Consider the following 19,222-nt stretch of genomic DNA (forward strand, 5'->3'; position numbering starts at 1 on the left):
CATGGTTGTGCCCTGACACATGTTGAGTCATCTAGCTAGCCAGCCTGTCTGCAAGCGCAGAGGAAAAGCCCGTCATTCAGCAGCTGCTTCAAACACACAGCAAGACCAGGGGGAATGTGTTCTTTTTTAAAGCCGTCTCGAACAAGACTTTGCCTAATAGGTGTTTTCTTTATAGACACCTGCTAAGCTTCCAGGTCCTTTTATTGTTCCGTAGATACTCTTGTATCAGACATTTAGTAATAGTAATATCATCTTTATTGTCATTGAAACATACATGGAGTGGATTTAAAACATTAAATGTTAATCATGTGTCATTATTAAAAATGCTCCAAATATTTCTTGAGTATACTTTTTCACCAACTTCAACTTACCCCAATCCTTACTCAGTTTGGTCATGTTGGACCATACAGAAAGATAAAGAGGATCAAATAAGCAGTCTCCTTCTTTGCTCAGACTCAGCTTGCTGTCATTTTAGCATGTCTAAGGTGTCAGGGCACCTTATCGCGCCCCAGGACTTTGTCAGTATTCCATTAAATGCGATCGCTTGACCCCCAACAGGCCCAGACTCTGCACGGCATCCACTTTAGGTACAACAACAACCCCCAATCTCGACGTTTCCCACTGTGGGGACAAGCACAGGAGAACAATCCCATTACATTAAACGGGTCCAGAGTGCATCTAATGCAGACAACGTTAAAACTGTGTCACATCCAGCCACTTACGTGATGGATGCAGGGAAGGTGGGGCGGAAAGGTGGCCGGATGGAGTGGAATGTTGGAGACAAGGCGGTGTAGGATTTAGAGCTATGGGGTCAGACCTGGTGATAATGTGACGTTGTGATTACAGCATTGAGGAGTAGGGGAGTACGGTCGTGCCCTTGTGCAAGCTGTCATTCAAAGCACTTTAATTGAATTCCCCCATGTTCTCCAGTTTCCCAGCAAGCCGATATCACAGATAGAGCTCCTCCTACAACAGATAATAAGTGTATAACACGTATATAAAGCATTATGCTGTACATGTCAACCCTTTTGTAAAAAGAGGCTTTGGGATTTTCTGATTATCAGGACATTGTAAATATTTGGAAGCTGATTTAGCAATTTCCAAAATTGGAAAATATGAAACGTGGATAAATATTAAAATTTCCGTCCGACCGTCCGGCCATCTCTTTTGATTGCAGGTCTCATATTCAAAACGTAATACCTGTAGGACTGCCTGCAATGACTTCAGTTAGATTTAGTGTTTATACTTTAGAAATAAGCCGTTTCTAAGCATCTCTCATGTCAAAAGTCCATGCTTTTCCAGACTCGCGTTTTCGGCATGAAAAATGTGTTGGAGAACTGGGTGATAATTTGTTACTTTGCGTTTGTAATTGGTGCGATCTGGCAGCTCTGGGCTCGGACTGAATCTGGCATTTTGGAAATACCCACCACTCTGCAAATTGGAGCTTTGTATTGTTAGGGTGTATAATTAGAAGCTCAATGTGACAGCCACTGAAAGAGCATTAATGAGGGTTCTGATGTATTCCATATGAATATGAATATTGAATTGTTAATATTTTATGGCTTTCTAATTGCCTTGGTTGCTGTTAATGGCTTTGGCTGTTAAACATTTCCTTGACTGAATATCTAGCCAAGTGAGGAGAGGATTGCAGCTTCCTTCAGTCAAATTTTTGTATGTATCTTTAGTACAGATAGCTTTTGTGAATGAAGGCATGTCTGTGACTGTGAATACATTTGAACCAGTCTTTTACTCCCTTACAAAGATAAATGTACATATAATTACAAAATACATCACGCACGCTACCTGATACAGAGTTTAATGGCCCTATCGTTTCTTTGTGGAGCAAGTCGGCTGGCCTTAATCTTCTCCACAGCTGACATCTTAATAACTCAGGACCCTCCATCTTTTCCACGGGAGACATCCGGATGTGGGGGAATGATTAGTTTAATGAATTTGACAATTAGTAACAGAAGTTAATGACTGCATGGGGCTAAGTATCCTGATGGACATAGCTGGGGGGACTAAGGGCCTCCATTGCTGTAGGCCATAGATCCTCATTAATAGCTTCTCTGCCTGCTGGAGAAGACATGGGAAGTCATGCCATGCCTTTGTTTAGCCTGCCTTTGATGGAGCTCCTAGGGGTTTGGATTGTTGCACAACACAATGCCAGAATAAGACTGGGCATGAGATGATGTAGGGCCCCAATGTCGGAACAAGGTTAGGGTCATTCAATGTCAAAAATGATATTAAAAAGGAAATGGAACACAGAAAAGGGCCTGTGAAAGGTGTTCATGCCTCATCACATTTTGTCCCATTACAATCACAAATGTCATAGTATTTCATTTGTGATTTTATGTTATAGACCAAGGAAACGTTTAACATGAAAGTAAAGTGGAACCAAAGTGATGGATGGTTTTCGAAATATTTTACAAACAATAATCTGAAAAGTGTGGCGTGCACATCTCTTCTGCCCCTTTTTCTCCGATACCCCTATATGAAGATCCAGTGCGACCTGTCCCTTTTTAAAGTCCCATAATTACTACATATGTCATCTGTATGTAATTTAATCTCATAATAAAGCCATCTGTTCTGTGAAGGCTTTAGAGTGTTGTCAGCGGTCATTACAAACAGCCGCGTGAAGACCAAGGAACACGGCAGGCAGTTCAGGGATTAAAATGTAAGGATGTTTAAAGCAGAGTAAGGTTATACAACAGTATCTCCAGGCTACGAACATTTCACAGAGCGCTGTTCAATCTATCCTAATCATTCCATACCATCAAAATACGCACCAAGAACTTTGATTATCTCTTTATCATTTCACCACCTAGTGGGTGGAATATAACATAAGATGATTTAATTTGTCATTGTACATACAAGGTACATACAACCAAATTTCATAGATCAGATGGAGGGTTAGCCTGAGCCGCTGCGACCACCACTAATGTTAGAAAGCAGGGTAACAGTGTCTCCTAAAATTAGATTTGTTGTGTGCAAAAAGAATAAAATTGTGATGTGTAAGGATTTAAATGTGCTCAGGGCCAAATTGTAATGGCTAGACGACTTGTTCAGAGTGTCTGCAAAAGTGTTTTACATTGATCAGTATCTGTCAGAAGTAGTCAATAGAAGGAGCAGCGGTGAATGGACACCAGGAACTGAGGTTATTTGATGCATGTGGGGAGCAAAATGTTGCCCACGTTGTCCAAAAAAAGCTCAAATTGCTTAGGTAAAAGTCTCAGAATACACCTTGCCATGTTGCTTATGGAGCTGCGTAGACCGAACTGAAGTTTTTTTTTTTTTTACTATACATGCAAAGTGCTTTTTGTGACAGAAAACTAACATTTCAAATCACCACCATGAATGGATTGTGGTGACAACATCATGGCGTGGGGAAGCTTTTGTTCTATGGGGAAGCTGGTCAGAGTTAGAGGGTAGAATGAGTTAAATATCCGGCAGTCCAGGAACAAAACCAGCTAGGGACTGCGAAAGATTTCAGACTGTGGTGCACCTTTTTCTTTTAGAAAGACAGAATACCTGCAGCTAAACCTACAGTAAAATGGTTCAGATCAAAGCATGTTCATATGTTAGAATGACCCAGACAAAGTCCATAAATCGATCCAAATGAAAAACTCTGGCTGGCCTTGAAAATTGCCATTCGGGCATTACCATACGTATGGCCATCACAGTTATTCACAATGTGTTGCTCTATCACATCAAATCACAGTAAATGCAGGAGAATTTGTGGTTTGAATTTGTCAAAATCGGGTAATTTATTCTGCAAATTTGCTTCCTCTGACTCAATCGTTAATATCCCTCTGGTTTCACTTCTAACTCTGCCTTGTCTAATTAAATGGCAACTCTTTTCTTTTCTTTGTTGTTCTGTGAGGGAAGCTCGGGAATAATATTCTGTTATATTTTATTCAGTGTGTTACTGAGCTAACTTATTCTTATAATATTTTTTGTTTTAACTATACATGTTTTTCAGCTACCCTAAAATGTCAAAATCTTTTTTCATAGCAATTTCAATTTCCAATTCATCAATCATTTCTAATTTACTCCTTACTTCCAAATAATTCACCTTACTTCTTGGAATAGATTTAGTAAAAAATAACTTCCAGAGCAGCGTTAGCCCTCCTCATTCCAGCCTGTCTCCTGGCGATTCTGTAATGCCGACAAAAACACAGCCATATCCAAAAATAATCATTTCCCAAAGCCTTCGCCAAATGCTCCAGTAGGAAGAGTCTCCAGCGCAAACAGAAAGGGATGTGTAAGAAATTCATCTCATGTTAATAATTAGTGGCGAGCAGGCTGTAAGGCTTTGTGATGGGGTGTAATGAGAGCCAAGGAAGAAAAAAAAAGAAAAGAGTTGCCATTTAATTAGACGAGGCAGAGTTGAACCTTAGAGGTCCAAGTACCCACAACCGCCTGCCTCCTGAGAGAGGCGAGATAGAGCGAGAAAGACAGACTAAAATACACAAAGAAGCTGCTATTTGTTGTTGCTCTGGCACTCTGATTCTCCTGTCAGGTCCTGCCAAGTTTAAAGCCGAGGGACTAAATTGGTGTTGATGTCGCCTGCTCCTTTACAAACTCTCTCCTTTGTGAATCTTCTCGGCTTTCTGTCTGTCCTTCCTAATTCCACTCTTTGCCTCCTAATTTGCCTCTTTAGAAAGTGACAGTTGCATTTAGGCAAAAGGTTATCATTGTATTAGAGTGGTGTTTTCCTCGAGGCTTACCTAGAATTACATGACACCGCCTGCAGCCACCTTTCCCTCTATGCTGGCCTGAAATGTTATCAGTCTGACTTAATTACTGTCACCGGGCAATGGGATTGACTCTAATGTATGTTCTGGCCCTGGACTATCTGGAGAGATTTCCGAACTTGGGGGAAAATCCCTTCTTAAGATATTTCTGTGTCGGACTGTATGTGTTTGGCTTAATACCCCACATCCTCTGCCGCACAGCTAGGACTGTGTATATGCACGGAGCACATCCTTTATCTGATTAGCTGGCACGCCTATGTGGAGCTGTGTGCGCCTGTTTGCTCGTGCGTCTGGGCTCAGCATCAAGCCCCAGGCAGGGCATGGATTTCATTTAGGAAAGTATCAAAGGTTTACACCGTGTTCGCTTTAATCAGCATGTTTATCAGGCAGAGAAAAATTGCAGGAAGGGACCACAGGGAGAGGGAGGAGTGGCAGCGGAGGAGGAGGGGGGGGGGGGGTTATCTTAAGGACCAGTAGCCAGGGAAATTGATAATGGCTACAAGGTAATTTAGTGGAGACTTGGGCATCCCTCCACTGCGCCTGCCCTTGCCTCTCATTCTAATTACAGCCCATGTAATGTTCTAATGAATCTGCAGGTGTGTGTTGGGTACAGGAGGGGGACCGTGGAGGCATTTATGAGGATGCATATCCATCAGCATGTTAGCCCTTGCTTGGGATGGTGTGTGTGTTTGCGTGTTTGAGTGTGTCACTCCAGATTAAGCCTGTTTTTTTCTGTAAGGAGATTGAACGCGTCTCAAGGCTGCGCCAGCATCTCTCAAGTGCATTGTTGTCCCACAGTTTTTGAAGTATGACTATGATATGAAGAGCAATTAGATATGCCTTTAGAAATATTAAAGATACATGCCACTCACAGAGGGAAAGTTCAGCTGGTGCTTCAAGTCGCCACTGTGGCGGCATATTTCGGCTAGATGTGCAGAGGGTGGACACTTTGGACCAGATGCAGATCTCTGCTAATGCGGTTGCATCTCCTCGAAATTATAGTATCTTTAAGAGTCAATTCAGTTAAAAATTAATTGCATATACCATACGTGTTTTTTGCACACAAAGATTGATAAAAAAAATAAAAAATTCCGAATAAAAGGCTTTTTATTACTGAACCGTTATGACTTACCCTCCTTTTGATGTGTGTCAATGAATCTCTTCTTGTTAACTGTCAAGTCAGCACTCTTTCCTATGGTTGTGTAGGTAAGAACATTTCTGTAATAAAATGTTTTTTAGTGGTGTTGTGTAAAATCCTTTTTTTCTTAGAAACTGGATGTTGAGTTTTTATCATTTGTAAGCCATACCTGTCTACCATATGATCAGCAAGCTTGAAATACATCACATTGTAATACATCTATCTAATGAGTTTCATCTGTGCGATAAAATACTGAAATGAACAATGATGCTCTAATTGACGGAGATTCACCAGTAAGATGCAGAAACTATCTTTAGGAATGTCCATGTACATGCATGCAAAACACACATTAAAATTTAGAGACACAAACCTCAAGCTAATAGGTGCATTACCAAAACCTTGATACGACCAAAATGTTAATATCCCCACATGATCAAAAGCAAGTGAAAGCGGGACATTTTTCCTTCTTTATCGTTCTTGTAACATTTTTAGATTTCATTTCAGTTTAGAAAAGGGACGGTTTGCACTGTGAAAATGCGACATACCGGTGCTGGTATAATGCATGTTTTTTTTTTTTTAGGGTCACGATTAAAAACACCAATGAGCAATCAAGGGATTTTCTTTGTCTGTTTGTCCTCACAGGAAAAGGAGGCCATTGATGCTGTGTCTGTAGGGGCCATTCTGTCCGATTACCAGAGGGTTCGTGTGGAAAATGTGTAAGTCAAGCATTGGAGATTTAAAACTGCAAAAGCGCCCTCGCTCCTCTGAACTCAAGTGAGCCACATTTTGCGGTCCACCAAAGGAAAATGGTACATGCTTCAGTTTTTACCCTCGTTTGTGTCCCTAAACTAAACTAAGACAGGGTTCTGTTTAAACATGTGTTTGTATTTTCTTGGAGAGAAAGGGGAAACAAAAACAGAAATGTTGATAACTGTCATGGTTTTTCTGCAAAATGAAAAAAACATCTTTTGCTTTAGAAATAGAAGCATTTAATAATAGAACAAAACATTAGCATGTCTTACTTTTTTCTTCCCTCCTAATTTTTCCCAGCCTACTTTCGTTTTTGTTTTAAGCACAGTGCAGCACAAACGCTATCTTTTTTTTATAACAAATCAGAGATTCAGTTACTCGTACTTGGCATCTTGACACAACCCCATTTATTGGCACCACTGGTAAGCATGTGTCATTCCATGAGAAAATTTCACACACAAAAATACAGCCTTTTATTTCAGTACCGGTATTCAGTAAACTAGGGAATCCCACATTAAGATTTTAATTTGAAGGAGCTTTGCACAAGTTTAAAGGTTAATTATTATTTAGTTTCTTAGCCTTACCTGCCCGTACAATTGCCCGATGTGTAAAAACGAGTTTTCCTTTGTTTACTGCAGTTGCCTCTGTAGGCTCCATTAGTCAGTTCATGAGAGAGTGAGTTGGGCCAAATCCTCTGGACATGCACGTGGATGTGAAGCGCTGCCCGCTCTGGTTCACCTGGGTGTTTTGTTGAGTGTCCGCTACCAATGCAGGCTAACTTCAATATTTATAGCTTTCTCACCACAAAAGACATTATGCCTCTAAACAGAAGAACTGTGCAGTCACAGTGTCAGATGGTTTTCCTCTTCTCCCATGCACGTGCACAACACTGGTGGAATTTCAACTTGTCGCCAGAGGGGGCAGGCCTTTGCAAAAACTCTTGATCTTGCGCGATGCTCCTTTAATGTATGAAATCACATTTGGCACTATTATCTTTGTTCATAATGAGTTTTTTTGGTCTTAGTAAGGGACTTACCTTTTCTTCTGAAACATTTACCAAAGTCGGAGCATACAGACAGAGGAGTCATTGACCTTTCCACTTTGAACAGTCTCTCTGCTATCCAAGGTCCTAGCCCCTCTCTATAATGTAGTCTTTTTAGCAATGCCCACAGTTATGCCATAGAGTTCCATCTTGGGACTGAGATGGCTATGGTAGAATAGCTGATTTTGTGTCTGGGGGACCTTGTCTGTGTTGATTTGGCCATAGGTTTTGGATCATTTTCCTGCCGAAAGACCCAATAAAGATTTTTCAGTTTGCTGGTGGAGTCCACCAGATTATTTTTTTTAAATGATCTGGTATTTAAAAATGTTCATGACTCTTTGGAGCAAAAAACATACATACAGCATAATAAATTTTCCACCATACTTGAGGGTGGTGTTTTTCTAGTATTAGTGGTGGGCATGTACAGCAAATTGCCTCTAATAGTTATACATTTATTGCAGTACATCATATTGTGTACATCACTGTACACAATATGAAAGTCGCAAAGAATTGCTTGCACTGCAGGGCAGTACTTTGTCCCGCACTAGTTTTTGTCCAACTTAGTGGTAAGAAGCTAAAATAAATGTACCTTGGTGTGAAGTCATATTTATACCCCAGGGAAATGATGGATTGTGAAGAAGAGATTCCCACACACTGATCATTCTAAAAAGGCAAAATCATGCCGCTGGCAGCAGTTTAGCTTCATATAGTCAGCCTGATTTTTCAGTTACAAACACACCTTCCTTACATTAGACAGCATTTAGAAATGAAATAAACTTACATGTAATGACAGCGTTGTGGTACAGAAGCTTTTTTTTTTATTGTTTGTCTGAAAACTCCGACTTGAATTCCCCCACAGGAAACAGTCTTCAGTAAAGACCCCATAAATAAACTTCAGCAACTCTTCTATGATTCTCTCGTCTTTCAGGAGTGAGGGGGACCTTCATGCATTTTTTTACCAGCCTTGGACATATCAGCTCTCCTTTTTAGTAACCGCTGTGAAGTTAGTTTAAAGTTGACTGTGGGATATTCGTGCTCCGCGGCTTCCGCAGTGGCTGTCTTCTGTTCGAGCTGATACAGGGAGGCTGATCTGGGGCTGCTGCTCCTCCACCTTCTTCCTCTCAAGCGGAGCAGTCATACATGCTAGCCTGACTCATGGCCATTGCATCAGCTGGGGAAAGGGAAGGGGAGGGGGAAAGGCTGTTTGCTTGATGGTGTGCTCTGATTGGAGAATATGAATTACGTAGAAAGACAACCTGTTTTCTCATCTGACTGTTTTTGAGCAAAGCAACAAAGCTGATTTCCCTGAGCAGGTCCTTTGGTTTTCACTTTTGGCATTCACACAGCCTCAGTGCACAACAGATCATATTATGCCCCCAAAACCTCAGAACTAAATGTGTTGTTATGGCCCCTTCCAAGGTATTGTTTGTGGTAACAATAATTGAACCCCTGTGATTTAGTATAAAATCATTATTTCTTAACATGTTTATTTCTGACTAACTAGTAGTCGTCTGGCAATCAGAAGGTTGTGGGTTCGATTCCAGCTTCCCCTTGCCACATGTCGATGTGCCCCTGGGTAAGGCACTTAACCCCAAATTGCCTACCTAGCTGCGTCTCGGTGTATGGGGAGTGTTGGCTTAGTGGTTAGAGCAGCGCGCTTGCACTCAGAGAAGGATGCAAGTACCCGGTTCGATCCCCAGCGCCTGCACTCTGGGTCCCTGAGCAAGACCCTTAACCCCAGAACGCTTCCTGGGCGCCACACATGGCAGCCCACTGAACCCCAAGGGTGATAGGTTAAAAGCAGAGAACAAATGTCGTTGTAATATATGTTTCAATGTATGTTTCAGTGACAATAAAGATGATATTACTATTATAATTATATTACTATTACTAACTGTACTCAAATTAAAGGTCATATATTTCAATGTTTTTTTTTTTTTATTATTATGAGATGTTGCTGCTGTTGCAGTGAATGCTGAATTTATTCTAAGCCTTTTACACATTTTTACCAGAGATGCCGACACATGTTTCTGCATAGACACAACAATCCCTGTCAGTTCTTTAAGGCGTGGACATTTTGAACAGAGAGTTTGGCTCCTGTTACATCCTGCTTGTTTGTTTCACATGAATTTGGTCTGATGGTGTAACAAATGCCTTTAAATGGGGTTTTATGTTTCCCATTAATGAGGCGTGAGCTGTTGGCCTATCAGGGTGACAGCTTTTGTGTAAATAGAGAAGGTGCTATGGCAAGCTGGCGCTATGAAATTGTTCTCAGTTGGGCAGATATTCAATAATAACCACTTTGCATCCCTCTCCCTTATTTCATAGATGTCTGCGGCTTGGTCTGCAGCCGCTGGCCTACCTGTGGCGCCGAGATCAAGAGTCGCTCCTTTGTGAGATGATTAAATCCGACTTACATGCCATCCTCATCAAAGTCGCGGCCTTTGGTGAGTTTTCGGTTCGTGTTTTGCTTGTGCCCCAGCCAGTTAACCTCTGTTCCATTCACCCATTTCCCTCCCTTTTGTTTCCTTATTCTCGAGGTGCCAAGCCGGTCAGAAACAAGGTATTTGGATAAGTGAAAGATAGAGGGGGAAGAAAAGTGGTGGAGCTAAAAGAAAAAAGAGGAGACGAGTGAAGTAATACCCTACTCATTAATCTGCGGCTTAGCGGCGGTGTTAAGACTTGCGCCAGCGGCAAAGAATTGAACCGGAGAACAATATGAAAAGATAAGAAGCACAAAGGAGGTGGAAGAAGTTGTTATTGCGCTGTCGTATTGGCAGGGTATAGGCGGAGAGACGGCTGGCAGTTGAGAAATACTCGCAGGTGATTGCTCGGCACTTTAATGCAAGCTGTCAATAACCGGCGCAGGTCTGTACCGTGGAGGAGAGGCTCACTTATGCATAGCTCCATTTATGTGGTCCGTGAAGTGAAGATTAAAATCTTGTATCTCTCATTTGCAGTCTTCAACTGCTTCAGCTCTGAGGAAAGAGGTTACTATGGAGTCACACGCTCTCTTCTTGCCTGTTTTGGAGCCTGAGGACAGAAAGATCAGATTACTGTAAAACAGTAGGGATGGAACAAAAAATTTTCTTTTTTTTTTCTTTTTCTCATGTACATGATGTCAAGATCCGTACCTAATATCTACGCGAAGGTGCAGCTGGATCCTCTTTGACTGTTCCTGTGATAGATGATTATTATGGCTACAGATGTTTCTTTTTACGCTTAAATTACTTGAAGGGGGGTGTCATTATATACGCCCTGTTTATGTGCTGTTAAGTGCTTGTTTTCACCTTTGGAGGCAATCAGTCGAATCGGGGTCTGACTGATGACCTGTGAAACCGAGTAACATGTTTAGGATATTCTCTGTATCTTTCAACACTGCTCAAATAACTTCCCATGGCATGCTCTTACAAAGCCATTTTTTTGCCACTGAAGCTTCTGCAGCCGTTTCCCTTTTTTTGGCATTGATAAATGAAAGGGGTTTGACAGTAAATATGACGGCCATCAAAGAAGGAATGATGAGTTCATGTTTTCAAGATCTTATTTCCTTCTAAGAGTAAACAAGCTGGACAGAGTTTGCTTTAAAATCAAATCAAACATGTTTAGTCTAGTTCGCCCTCCATTGGTCAAAATCACAGTTTTTGCATTTGGTTTGCTGTTTTTGTTGTAAATTATTATTTAGCTGCTCAGACTTGATTTAAAGGCAGCAAATAACAGGGGTGGCCAACCAGTTCAAGAGTCGGCTTAAAATCCAGTAGTATTGCAAAGAATCGAAACATAAACTTTGAAAAACCTGATGTTTCATTTTTTTTTCTTGTTTGCTACTGTTGGTATTGTGTAGCTTGACCCGGCTGTAGCCCTCCGGACCAAAATGGATTAGAAAATTGGAGTTGCAACGTCATTTGGCGGTGAACGTCGGAGAGCGGGTCCGTCGACAGCGATGACATGGAGGATGTGGAACCGTTCTCATTAATTAACATAACAACGTAGTTGCTCCGTCGGCCAGATGTGAACAAAACAGAGCAATAAAAAAGCGATAAAAAAATGCAAACTCAAGTGGAAGTTATTATTTTTCGAAAATAAACAATTGTTCAAGATAAAATACCCCACAAAGTGCAGTTAAAGTGAGAGCCTTGAAAGATCAGCCACGTGGCTGCAAGCTACACTGGACAGGGAGAAGACCGTTGAGCTGGCGCGTTTGCAACTCCTACTAGATATGTGCTCTATATACAGATTGACGAGGGGTTTAGTGGAACTGTCAAATGGATTTTCTGTTAAAATTTGCGCAAATGGAAATTTAGTTCCTCATCTACCATTTATGGCCTTATCATAATAAAAACTTAGCCCAGTGAAAGAAACGTTTTTGTCAAGAAGACAGCCGACTCTGAAGACGTGTCACGCTGTAACTCTGCTGCCCTGCCAAGCTTTCTAATCTAAACATTACTTGGTCTGAAAGCAAATTCCCGACATTTTTTGAAAGATCATAATTAGAATAGAAGATTACCTCGGGTGCCTTTAAGTGTATGTCTTGGCCGCCGCGCTGAAGATGTTTGTGTGAGCATGTGTACGTGTGTGTTTTGGCTACAGGTAAAGCGAGCAGATCGTATCAGGCCTGACTTCTCACCTGTCCCAGGGCAGTAGTAATTAGAAAGGAGAGAATTGAATAGAGGGGCAAGTGCCAAAGGCGTTTTAGGCAGCCCTCATAATTGCAGCTTTGGTGGGAGCAGGTCTGAGCAGCGAGGTGTGCTGTTTGGGGGAGATTGGGTAACAGAAGGGCGTACCTGGTGGGCTTCAGCCGTTGTGTGTTTGTGTGTGGCAGAGAAAGAAAATGAGTCTTTGAGGGATTTGCTTGTGCAGACCTTTAGAAAAGGAGAAAAAAAAAAAGAACTTTCCTGGGGCAGAGGTTAAATCTGTGTCTAAAATCCCAACTGCAGCAGCTTATGATATTTTGTAGAAGAACAAAATAGGAGTGATATTTTCCTCTTTGGTTCTCAGAAATGACAAGACATTCAAGATTTATTTTCCATCATTAGTTCTCCAGTCGACAAAGATTGCACAAAAAACAGAAATTCTTGAAGTGCGTCCGTCTGAATGCAGGATGATCCTCAAAGTCAGTCTTGTTGAAAGCAAAGTTGTTTACTGATGAATGTGGAAACCTTTTTTCTTTTTTTTGAGATGCCAAGTCTGTCTCTTAGAGGCGAGTAAGTTCAATCACCCAAGTTTATGCAAATGAATGCTGGGAAATGCTTCTAATTAAAGGAGATTTTCTTGTGTGGTTCGGGAGCTGTCTCTTTAAAATGCAATATCTCTTGGGCTGACCGTGCTAATTGGCATTTCTACAAGGTAATATAAAATATTCATGTAATTAGATAATTGATTGATTAGTGCAGGTATGTATCAGGGCACAGGTTGAGCAGTTAATTGGTCCAGAGCTGCGGGAATAATTGGCACGTGTTGAAATCAAGGTCTGTCTGCGTGAACTTGAATGCAGCCTTTGAATTACCAAAAAAAGAATTTAGTTTATCCTTCAGGACAATTAACAGTCACAAAATTACTAATAAAAGGCTTTCACATTGGAACAATTGAGCTATTTTCTCCTGAGACATTTGGAGTCTTGTGTTTAGCTGATTGCTTTTAGTCAGCTGTTGTCAGTCTTTTCTAGAAGCACAGACACAAACGTATTAACTTCTTTATCATAAGTGCCAGTGATATTAAGGTATAAGATTGAGATTTCTGTGCTGTAGAAAATGCGTAATACCTGGAATTTAATTGAATTTGTTAAATTTTGGATGTGAGCTAATGGATCTAGGTTACAAACAAACTTATATTCAGCATTTTGTAGATATTAAGAATTATTACCTTCACGTCCATAAGAAAAGCATGCTATGAGGCGGGTGAATTCTCAAAGTCATAACTTAACAGAGAAGATGATGAAGTTGATTTATTTCATTTAGCACCCCATTATGAAACAATCCTTAACAGACTCAAGGTGCATATTTACCGAAGTCCAATATTTTGTCCATTAGAGGAAAAAAATTCGACCCCACTTTTTTTATTTGATGGAACATGATTACATTTACGAGTTTCTCTCTGTCTCTCCTTTTGTTCTATATATGAAAATAATGATTTGTACTTGAAATAATATATTTTTTTTCTTCAAATTTTGCTTTCAGCAAAGAATCCTCCAAGCTTTGTTTTTGATTGGGTTAAAAACGTGTGATATAGTTTTCTCATATTTCTCCACACTGAATAATGTATAGAAGTGACAGGCTATGAGGGGACACAAAGGTTCAATGTGGCCTCCTTCACTGAGGGGTATTTCTTCTATTTTACTTTTCTTCTGAAAGGAAGATTACATCCTGATGGGTTTGAAGCGAAATTCATGTTGCCTATTATTCTGGTCGCACCAACAGAATTTGAGATAAGAGCTTGACAAATTTTTACATATCCCGTTAATCTTACCATCCTTTATGCTGTACCACTTCCCTCTCCTTTCTTGTTTCGCTTCTATAATCATCTTTCTGCCTCGCAAAGATTAGGTGATAGTGAACAGCTGTTGTTTTGGCAAAGGGTCTTTTAGAGCGTTGTTTAAAGGCTGATGCGGCTCACCTACGAGGGACGAGATGCTTATTTCATCCATTTAAAGGCTAAAATGTTACACATCATGAATCCAATTTTCTCTGCCTTTTCTCTCTGAAGGCAGGGATTAAAGCGGAGCTGTCAGCTCGCTCACCAGATCTTAAGACAGCCGCGGATGTCTGTAATACTGAGCTCAGCTCAGTTTAGACAGTATCTAGAATCTCTCAGCTTTTTTAATTTGGCATTAGGCTCAGTAAGCAAAATCACAAGCAGTTTTAATTAAATAGGTAACCCAGTGCTGCAGGTAGCGACAACCTACCTTTTCAAGGGTTGAAAGACTAATCGCGGTCTCTAAAAAGATATGGAGGGAGATAGCGTTCGGGAGATAATTGTATTTGACTTTAAGAAGGATAGAAGTTAAAAAAAAGTATTTTCTGACTGAACTTCTGTTATATACAAATATATATATATATTTTTTTCATTAAATAAAAAAAAAAATTGTAAGTGTAAAGAGAAACATTTGAAATTTCACTGTTTTTTGTATTGTTAACTTCTGCTGTTCTTGCTCTGACAGAACAATTATGGCCAATCGCTGTATAAACAATAGACCTCTTATGGTATAATTAAATGTATGAAGTCGGGGATTGTGATGAGTTATTTGGCTTTGTTCAGACTGCCGGTTGGTGCCTACAGTGCAGATGAGGATATGTATCCGTATTTATGGACATTAATATCAAATTAATTTGGGCGTTTTAAAAGTGCATCTGAGCCGTCCTTTTTCCACGGTGCAATAATTATACGACAAACAATTTCAGGGATTTAAAAAAAAACAGTATTCAGTGCTCAAGTTTAATTTCATTTGACTTACACAGATACAATTGTACAAATAGGTGCGTATATATACTTACTCCCCACCTAAGTTGATTTATTGTCCCTTAAAGGCTGCTTCACACGGCAGGATTTTTAGCCCGATATTTGCCCCGATCTTACCCTTCCAAGAAGCGCTGACAAAAGGCGAGGCGCTTAAGCGATAATCCTGCCATGTGTAATGTGTTAAGAGCGATCGGTAGAACATCGAGAGCACTCTAATCTCAAATCGGGGATATTCAACATGTTGGATTGTGTTGCCCCGAAATCCTAGCCTGTCTGGTGTTCCCCGAGGACAAACGAGCAGGCAGCCTGTCGAATGTGACGTGTAGCCAATCAGAAAGCGCGGTGAGGGAAACCCAGAGAGAGAAAATAAAACAACTCACCTCCTCATATTAGTGCAGCAAATGTAGAGCCCCCTGGTCACTCTGTCTCCACTTCTTTAACTTACATCTTTTCTTTTTGTTATGTTTTTTTCTCCATTAAAATTAGTCCACAAACCATCACCATTATTCTTCCTGGTCGTCCATGTTTATTTACTCTGAACTCACGTTTGATCTTCAGAAGATTCGCAAGATTTCCCGTCTGACATCTGAATGTTCCTAAGTGAAATCTGTTTGTGTGTGGTGTGTTGTGCTTGCCGTCTGACCAGACAACACACACTGTACGAGCAAACCAGTTTTATCTAAGATTTTTTATTGTTACGTGTGGTTTCTTTCAAGCTTTGAAAATCGGATGACTATTTCAAAAATCCTGCCGTGTGAACCAGCCTTAAGCAGTTGCACCATCACCATATGCCTTTTATTGCTATCATCAAGCTCCTAGCAAAATTATCACTGGATATTTGACCACTTTTCATATAAGATATGATAGAGTTGGTTTCCAGTTATGGACATGCCCTTGAGTTATTAATTGCCAAACCAGTTTTACTGTCTGTTTGGGATTTTGTCCTGTTGGGTCACACTAGTGTGTTAATATTTCAATCATATACCTGTTTATTCAAGGTGAAGTTATAGAACTTGGAGGTAGTTTTCTATTTCTATGAATCCATCCACTTTGTGGATTGGACCAGTACTGCTAAGTATGACACAAACTCAAAGCATGATGCCTAAATCTTTGTTTGTGCCACATGGTACAGTGTTTTAGTTTTAGCTTTTGAGATATGAAAGCTTTCCCCTTCAAGATATTTGGCTCATAACATTTTGATGTGTGTTTCAAATCTTTACGGTCTTGAACACCCCATGGTCAGTGAAACAGTTCCTAGTTTTCTGAGGTTTGAAAGTTTTGACTCCTCCAAACATAAACATCGTATTGTGGCTAAAAGCCCATCCTTTGTCTCATCTGTCAAATGTCAATGGAAGGCATAAACCCATGTTGTATGCCAAAAAACAGTTGATTATGATAAAATAAGGCTATATACTCCATTCGTCCCTCGAGATAGTTTTTATAATCCTTTTTGAGCCTAAATAGAACCCCATTAACAGACACCATGAGCTTATATAAACAGGCACCATCTACCGTCAATACTATAGAACTATTAGAAAGACACATATTCACCATTGACACAGCTACTAAATAAGTCCCAACTGAGCTAACCGTGCTGTAATGCCTCGAGGAAAACCAACAGGTTGCCATGGTCAAAGACCAACCCGACCTAGTCCTATTTTAACTTCCACTTCTCTTTTTTGCTGGGAGTTCCACACTCACTTGAGTCCATTGCTTCAGCTTGTTGACCAATTGTACCCATGTACAGTGACGTAACCCCAGTCATATGATGTTGTAATGGTAGATATTCACAGAAAAAGCTATATTTACTAACAAATTGAGCAAAAACAAAGAATAAAAGATAAAAATAACAAATACTACGCCAGCAGGACACGACAATCTTTCAGAAAAATGTTGCATATAACCTGAGTGAGTTACTGGCATGTATATTTAAAAAAAAAATGTTAACTAACGCGAATATGTACCTTTAAACTGTTCTCCAGAATAAATTTGTAAAATCTGTTTGGGTAGATAAAAAATGCAATAGCAGGTTATGGTAAAAGGTTATGGTAAAATCGGCTTCATGTTTCCAGTAGTTTTCTGGCATTTTCTGTTTTGTAATGGACCTACAGCTTGGGGATCTGGGGGTTGTCGGTTCAGACGGTTTATACTTAGAGATGGCTGAGCTTTCCAACATGACAATGATCCCAAACAAGAATCAAAACCAGCTCATTTGAATGAGCTGCACCATTTCAGATCAGACGAGTAGCCATTTATTCAGACTGAGCCCTCATGAAGTTTAAAAAAAGCATGCTGCAAAAACACAGAGTTAGTCTACAAGTTGCTAAGTGACATTTATCCAAACATTAGTGTGGGTGAGTGTATATGTTTTGGAATCGGTCCATATAATTTTGGCCCTGTGTGGTTTTGAACAAATCCACAATGAATTTGCTTTTTAAAAAAAAAAAAAACATCTTTAAAAGCCCTAAATTAGTATGATATTCATGGCCGTGCTGAGTGGACTTCTCACCAGCGCTGTAAACAGGCTGGTGTTGTACAATCACATCCCATCACTGCTAAGATTACCTTTGGGCAGCTTGTTGTGGTCCTGGAGGTGGTTCTTGGTTGTTGTTTTTGTTTTGTATTGGTAGAAATTGTCCACTTGTTTGTTGCATTGGACAGCTGGGAGGGCAAATATTGTTTTTCTTTTTTATATTTTTCCGTATTTAGGAAATTGGTTAGTAGTACTGGAATCATACATGTTTTAGTGCTAGACTCACAATTTCTCAACAGAACATTGTATTGCTATCACTAAGCTTGTTTTTACCTTTTTTTGTAAATTCTTAGTTTCAGAAAGTAAACTCCTTTTCCTGGTTTCCTGGTTAACTTCGTCTTCGGCTTTAATATTGCCCCCTGAATGCCAACTGTGCTTCTAAAAAAAAAATGCATTCAGTCATTACTGGACATTGATGTTTTAAAGTTCACTGAATTTAACTGGACTTTTATGGGATAATAAGATGTAAAAGGCCCTTTTAAAAGAGAGTCATTCCTTTCAGTCTCTCTCAGGAAAGCTCGTGTCTCTCCAAAGAGTGGTCTTGCTGTCTCTGGTGGCAGACTAATGGCAGCTTCTAGTGGGCTTATTTGGGTTTAATGTGGCATAATGAGTGTAGGTAATTGGGTTTAGGTCAAGTTGTAAAACAGGTTTAGAGGAGACAGAGATGTGGAGATCATGCAAATGAGTGGTGTTAGATCGCCGATGGCTCACGATGATGGCTTCTTTAAGACTTTGCAAAGCATATATTGTACAAGTGTAGCCTTATCCCAGCTTCCTTCGTGTACAAATGGTTTCAGTAACCTTAATTCCATCTGGAGCATCAATTAGGAAAACACTCACACAAGTGCTAAGTGGTCTTTGGAGAAATAGTTCCACATTAATGCCATCTTGGTACGGTTTTATCACTCACTACTGTCGTCGTAGGTTTCAGTCATCCCTTTCTCTCCTTGTAAATATCAAATCATGTGTCATATATTATTTAAGAGCTGGGAAGTTAATGAACATATTAAAAAACGCTGCAACCTCCCCCCCACCCCCCCTCCAGGAGTTCGGAGCCAATTTTCAAAATTTGTTAAAAGGCATGACTAATTAAAGAGGATTTTTTAATTGGATTGAATTTTAATGCTTTTCTTCACCCTCCTTATTACCTTTGTGGTGGGGTTAAGATGAGAGGATGTTGAGATTAGATATTCTCACACTAATTAAGACTACAGATCCCCTGGGAGGAGAATAAGGGCCTGCTCATTCTATCCTTCCACACCCTGTCTACTCTCCTCCCTTCCCCTCCCTCCTCACCACCGTGGCCCTCCGCCTCTCCTCCCTGAAGCGCCGGACCACGGGGACCCACAGGAGAGAAGCAGCTGGGATTGAGACGAACGCGGGATGGGATGCGACATCCCTCCTTCACATCTTCTTTCCATTTTCCTCCCGTCTTCCAGCCGTCGCACCCCATGGGGCCTGAAGATGACACATTAACCTTTGAGGTTGTCAGGCCATGAGAGACGAGAGATTCTCACATTAGGATTAACTTCATTCGTCTAATTAAACAC

The 19,222-nt window shown here is 40.5% G+C and overlaps 1 protein-coding gene across 1 annotated transcript in view; it reads left to right on the forward strand.

The window, feature by feature from the left end:
- The window catches only part of dph6 (diphthamine biosynthesis 6), an 81,026-nt gene that overhangs the window by 14,548 nt on the left and 47,256 nt on the right, over nucleotides 1-19,222 (forward strand). The window contains exons 4-5 of the mRNA XM_012861596.3: nucleotides 6,538-6,611; nucleotides 10,016-10,134. Of these exons, the coding sequence (XP_012717050.2) occupies nucleotides 6,538-6,611; nucleotides 10,016-10,134 (193 nt within the window). The remainder of the gene's footprint in view (nucleotides 1-6,537; nucleotides 6,612-10,015; nucleotides 10,135-19,222) is intronic.

This window comes from Fundulus heteroclitus, chromosome 19 (genome assembly GCF_011125445.2).
Source record: "Fundulus heteroclitus isolate FHET01 chromosome 19, MU-UCD_Fhet_4.1, whole genome shotgun sequence".
Classification (NCBI taxonomy): domain Eukaryota; kingdom Metazoa; phylum Chordata; class Actinopteri; order Cyprinodontiformes; family Fundulidae; genus Fundulus; species Fundulus heteroclitus.